Source organism: Pundamilia nyererei, unplaced genomic scaffold (genome assembly GCF_000239375.1).
Source record: "Pundamilia nyererei isolate P.nyererei 1_Seehausen unplaced genomic scaffold, PunNye1.0 scaffold00081, whole genome shotgun sequence".
Classification (NCBI taxonomy): domain Eukaryota; kingdom Metazoa; phylum Chordata; class Actinopteri; order Cichliformes; family Cichlidae; genus Pundamilia; species Pundamilia nyererei.
The window spans coordinates 1,842,792-1,848,987 of NW_005187482.1; the positions used below are offsets into that span (position 1 = coordinate 1,842,792).

Here is a 6,196-nt window from a genome sequence, read left to right on the forward strand (position 1 = left end):
TATATATATATAAAAATTTATATATTTATGTGGTCATAAGTGCTGCCATTTTCACCCCCATCAACAATAAATTCTTTGTTTATTGTTACTACTTTCTAGTCTTCATGTTCTCCAAATCTGAGAGATGGCCTGATATCTGCCAAATGCTTGTGGGGCCTCACTGGGGAGGAGCGCTCCAAGCAGAGTGAGGGCCCCCAGTCCAGTGCAAACCAAGGGAGGAGCGCACAGAGGAGATTCAAATCCTCAGCCTTTCCTTCCTCCTTAAGCTGGGACTCTGACTCTGAGAAGGAAACACTAGATGGTAACACACCTGTTGCACGCATGTAAAGACAACGGTAGCAATGCAATCTGCTGGAAAGCTAAACTAGTACTGAGCCTATGTGCCTATCATTGTTGTCCCCTTATTGTTTTAAATGTTTTTCCAGTGTGCTGTAGTCAGAAGTCTTTCAGTTTGCTCTCTCTGTAATCTGCCCAGCACTTTCTTTAACTGTGGATTTTACCTGTGAAGCTGTGAAGTGATGTTTCTGTGGTTGTTTGTTTTGTGCGCTGTCGCGCGTCAGAGGAGGAGCTACAGAACTTTTCTAACCCTCACGGTCTGGCTGCTCACAGTCCAGGATCTCCTTCTTCTGGACTAAGGTGAGGAGGAGGTGGTGTAGGACGAAGGGTGATGAAATTTGACTTTAATGAATACCCACGTAGAAAAGAAATATAATATTCTAAAAAATCCCATTAATTTCAAGAGATATATATTTAGTCATGAAAGGTGCTCCTTTAACATTTTTTATTTACAGCACAATGTTTACATGAGTCATATTTAGCTTTTAATAAATATCTTAAGAATTTACAGAGAAAAGGGGCAACTTTCATGAATAAGTAGTTATCGTTTAAAGAACTATAATATATCACTCATGATTTTTTCTTTTCTATAAGGGTATGCAGCAAAGACTTAAGCAATACTGAGGTCATAAGGCAAAGTGGGCCTGGATACCAGTTACTTACATTAACTCATTGCTTACTGAGTGAGTGGGAACATTTGAAAGAAACACTGCTTCAACATTAGCAACACTCTTTAGCTGAGAGATGGCTCAAAGTTATCGAGAGCAGCTGTTAGCTTAGCATAAAAGCACAAACGTTTAAAAGCCAAGCTCAGTTTATGGCTAACTTTAGTCTGTATAAAGATAAAGGTGCTTTTGTGTTTTATTGCATTATTTGTGGGAACGTACTGAGTGCAATATGAGTTATTCAGATGGCTGCACCTCCCTGAGCCTCTGCAGGACATTTCTTCCGGTTAAAAGGGAGTTTTTCCTTGCAAAGTTTGTCCTTCACAAGTGTTTGCTCAATGGCGGTTATCTGTTTGTTGGTGTTTTCTTTATTATTATAGGGTTTTAACTTTACAATAATAAGTGCCTTGAAGTAACTGTTGTTGCGATTTGGAGCTATATAAACAAAACTGAACTGAATTTATTTGAATTTGAACAGATGCTATAAGCTAACTACCAGTGTTGCCAACTTAGCAACTTTGTCGCTATATTTAGCGAGTTTTCAGACCCCCTTAGCGACTTTTTTTCTAAAAAGCGACTAGCGACAAATCTGGCGACTTTTTCTGGAGACTTATTTATGACGACTTTTTGATGTGAAAACGCGTATCGCTCTTACTCTCAACAAGCAGCGGGTGCTGCCGTGGGCACCTCGCCCGTGCCAAAGGGCTCACAGGCGGAGGATAGTCTTCCCCCAGCTGCTATCAGGGCAGAAGATGTTCACATCTATGCGTCCAAACTGCAAATGAATCGCGCATGAGTGAAGCCGCTGCTCCCACACTGACTGTAATGCAGTCGGTTCTTATTTTACTGTTATGCTGTTTTGTGGATCAGTTTAAAACTACTTATAAACACACACACACAGAAAGTAACTCCACCAGAGTGCCAATTTCGGGTCACTTTTGCCAGTCCAAGCCCGGATAAAGGATCAGGATTGGAATTGTGACATTAAAAAACAATAATTGCTAAAAGAAATTTAATTTGTAATTCCAAATAAATTCTAAATGCATTTAGGGCATTTTTTACTCACTTTATGTCTCTTCCACGATAATATTTCTCTCTCCAACAACGTAGGTTACAATGACATAAGCATGACCAATTGTGCAAATTAGGCGATGAAGTCATTTAGAGACTTCTAGCGACTTTTAGGACAGCCAATGGCGATTTTCCTTACTGAGGAGTTGACAACACTGCTAACTACAGCCCTGAGAGTCAGCTCGGATAATAAACAAGACGATGGTCTGCTTTTAATTTCACTGGAAGATTTATTTGCAGGCTAGTTTGCAGCTTTTACATAGAGCAGTGTTCATATTTTGAAAACCCAGCTCATCCCTGAATTGTCAACAAATGCCTTTAGCTAGCTAAAAATAATAAATTTTAGCTCCCTGTATCTAGTTAGCTGTCAAAAGGCTTCTGTTACCTATTACCTAAGTGAGTTATTATTGCTGGGTAAAGCACTTACAGCTTTCCTAACAATCAACATTTCCTAATAAGACAAGTGCTCAAACTTGTCAACATTCTTAAATTACAGCAAGATAGTTTAGAGTTTAGTACTTGACGTAGCAAGAAAATATATACTGTAAAAGTTAGTATACCTTCTCAAACAGGCACCATAAAGCATTTGAAAAACATAGGTCTCGGTTTCCACCTTTGAGAAAAAAAGAAACAATGATGGAAACTGAAGGCCTACAACAGTCTTATGTTAAAATGGGCCTTTCCTTCTATGTACCCCTTATAAGACAAGTTAGTTACTTATATATAGTTGGGTCCATAATCTTTAAGTGCAGAGCTTTAATTCAAGTTGTTTAACAAACATTTTGAATGGACTTTCTAGGAATTACTGTTATTTTTTAAACATGTTTTTCCCATTTTCAGAGCCACAGAAGCAGTTGGACATACTTACACTTAAATAAATATTAGACACGTTACCAATTTTCTAAGTAAAGATATTTCTAAATGTGCTGTTGACATGAAATTCTCATCAGATGTCAGTAACAACTCATTCAGTCCACACATGCAAAGAAATCAAACCATAGATGTCCATAAATTAAGTGATGTTTAATAATGAGAAATGACATAGGGAAAAATATTGAAGAAAGGGAGGTTCAAAAGGGCATGGGAAGTCATAGCAGCTGAAATCTATCAGTAATCAGAAAGCAGTCCTGCCACTTAGTGCAAATGAATATCAGCTGGTTCAGACTCAAATGATGGCCTATAAAAGATGTCTCATTATCAAGGTGTCACATTAGAAACATAGTATGATGAGTAAAACCACTGAGCTCTCTCAAGACTTTTGCAACCTTATTGTTGCAAAACATATTGATGGCATTGGTTACAGAAGAATTTCTAAACTAGTGAAGGTTCCAGTGAAAATGGAAAGTCATGCACGCCATATGCAAGACTCCATTGCTGAAGAAAACTCATAATGAAGCGGGTCTAAAGTTTTGCTGAACTTTAGACCCGCTTTAGACAAGCCTGTGAAAAACTGGGAGAATGTAGACTGGTTAGATGAGCTCAAAGTTGAGCTGTTTGGAGGCCAAAAGGCACTGCATACCAAGAGTAAAGCTTGGAGGTGGGAACATCAGTGTGGGGCTGTTTTTTAGCATACAGCACTGGCATGCTTCACATAATTGAAGGAAAGATGAATGGAAACATGTCCAGGGACATTCTTGATAAAAAAAAATCTGCTGCCACCTACCAGGATGATGATGATGATGAAATGAGGGTGGATGTTTCAACAGGACAATGATGCAAAACACACAGCATAGGATACTCCGAGTTGCTTTCAGAGAAAGAAAATAAAGCTGCTAGAATCACCCAGCCAATCGTATGACCTGAATCCAATTAAAGATGTGTGGAAAGAACTAAAGCTCAGGGTTCAAAGAATGGACCTACAGAAGTTTCAGGATGTGAACACTGTGTGGAAGAATGGGCCAGAATCACACCTGAGCATAGTTTCTCCACACAGGAGGAGTTTTCACACTGTCATCACCAACAAAGGCTTTTGTATCACATCGTTTCTAGACATCTATAGTCTGATTTCTTTGCATGTGTGGAAAATTTCATGTCTATAGCACCTTTAGAAATATATTTACTTAAAAAATTGGTGACGTGTTCAATACTTATTTTACTCGCTGCAAATATAAAGACTTAAGAGTCTTTATATTTGCAGATTCTCTAGATTCTCAACAAATACTAGATGAGATCCTTTGCAGTAGGTGACTGGACCACATAGACATATCAACATGTGTTTCCTTGAAATGCTTGCTAGGCCTTTACTGCAGGCTCCTTTAGGTAATACTTGTTTGTGGGTGTCTGCATTCAGCTTTGTATTAAATAACTGAAAACTGTTCTCCTGCATTGAGATTAGGTAACTGGACATTTAAGAATATCCTTATTCCTTTGTCTTGAGAAACTCTGAGTTTCAATTCCCCTGAGTAATTATCCATTAACACAGTAAAGTGCAGTTCCATTAGTTTTGCAGGATTTATTTGAATCTGAGTATAGGCCTGTACGCTAAACATATTTATTTTTTCTAATCTATATTTCTAATCTTTTTTATTTTTCATTTTAACCTTGTTGTAAACCCTCTGTGTTTCCGTTCATGAAGGCGTCTCTTGATTGTAGACTTTGACAATGATACGTCTATCTCTTTGAGTGTTCTTAACTTGGAAAGGAATTCTGCAATCATCCAATTTAGCTTTCTTCTGTGGCCTTTCAAGCCTTTTGGAGATGTGAAGTTGGCCAGTGCAATCATTCATTTTAAGCATGTACCAAACTGTTTACTTGCTCACTCCTTTCTTCTAACTTTCTAATATGTTTATTTTGATCTTTCAGCCAAACGATGGCCCGCCTCACTTGCAACATCTATTTGGGCTTAATTTTCAGAGTTCTAGTGAACGGATACTAAATGCAAGTTGAATACTTGGAATTGGCTCTAGATAGATCTACTTGTTTTGTCAAGGAATAACAAAGGAACAGGCCTCACCTGGCCATGAATGGTCCAATTACTTTTGCACCTGACTGTAAATCCTAAGCAGTCAATGCAATTTTTTTTAAACCTCTCAAGTTAAAGTTGGAAGTTTGCACTTTAGTAACTTTTTGATTGTTTGATTTAAAATCCACTGTGGTGATGTAAAGAGGCAAAATTAAATCTAATTAGACCTAACTGTATGTTATGAACTTGCATGTTCAACTTTTACATTTAGCTCACAGGAATCTATCAAAGAATCATCTTACCTGATTCTTGAAAGATAGCATATTAGTGTATTTCCTAAAGTGCTGAACACACTACTGTCTTTACTAAAACGTATTCCAGTTATAGTTATATAATGGACATAATGTGTTGACTCTCAGCTTTCATTTGTGTGTCAAATTCAATGAAGAGTTTCAGCTCCTTAATGCAGGTCACCCTCTTTTTAAAGGGGACCAAAAGTAATGGGACGATTGACTCAAAGGTTATTTCACGGACAGATGTGGGCAATTCTTTCTTTATATCATTATAAATTAAGCCGATAAAAGGCCTGGAGTTCATTTGAGGTGTGTTGGTTGCATTTTGGAAGATATTTCCTTGAACAGACAACATTTGGTCAAAGGAGTTGCCCATGTAGGTGAAACACGCCATCGTTAAGCTGGGAAAACAGAAAAAAACCCATCCAAGAAATTGCTATAACATTAGGAGTGGCAAAATCTACAGTTTGGTACATCTTGAGAAAGAAAGAAAGCACTGGTGAACTCAGCAATGCAAAATGACCTGGACATCCATGGACGATAACAGTGGTGGATGATTGCCAACCGAGTGAACAACACTCTCCAGGAGTTAGTCATATCGATATCCAAGTCTACCATAATGATAAGACTGCATGAAAGTAAATACAGAGGGTTTACTGCAAGGTGCAAGGCCTCAAGAACAGAAAGGCTAGATTGGACTTTGCTAAAAAAAAAAAAAAACATCTAAAAAAAAAAAAAGCCAGCACAGCTCTGGAGAAACATTCTTTGGCAGATGAAACCAAGACCAACCTCTACAAGAATGATGTCAAGAAAAGGCGTGGAACAGCTCATGAACCAAAGGACAACGCATCATCTGTAAAGCACAGGGGAGGCAGTGTGATGGTTTGGGCGTGCATGGCTGCCAGTGGCACTGAGACACTAGTGTTTAT

The 6,196-nt window shown here is 38.3% G+C and overlaps 1 protein-coding gene across 3 annotated transcripts in view; it reads left to right on the plus strand.

Moving 5' to 3' along the window:
• The window catches only part of wizb (WIZ zinc finger b), a 29,535-nt gene that overhangs the window by 1,474 nt on the left and 21,865 nt on the right, over positions 1 to 6,196 (plus strand). For all 3 annotated transcript variants that reach the window (XM_013912123.1, XM_005738059.2, XM_013912124.1), the window contains exons 3-4: positions 100 to 301; positions 561 to 636. In XM_013912123.1, coding sequence (XP_013767577.1) covers positions 100 to 301; positions 561 to 636 — 278 coding nt within the window. The remainder of the gene's footprint in view (positions 1 to 99; positions 302 to 560; positions 637 to 6,196) is intronic.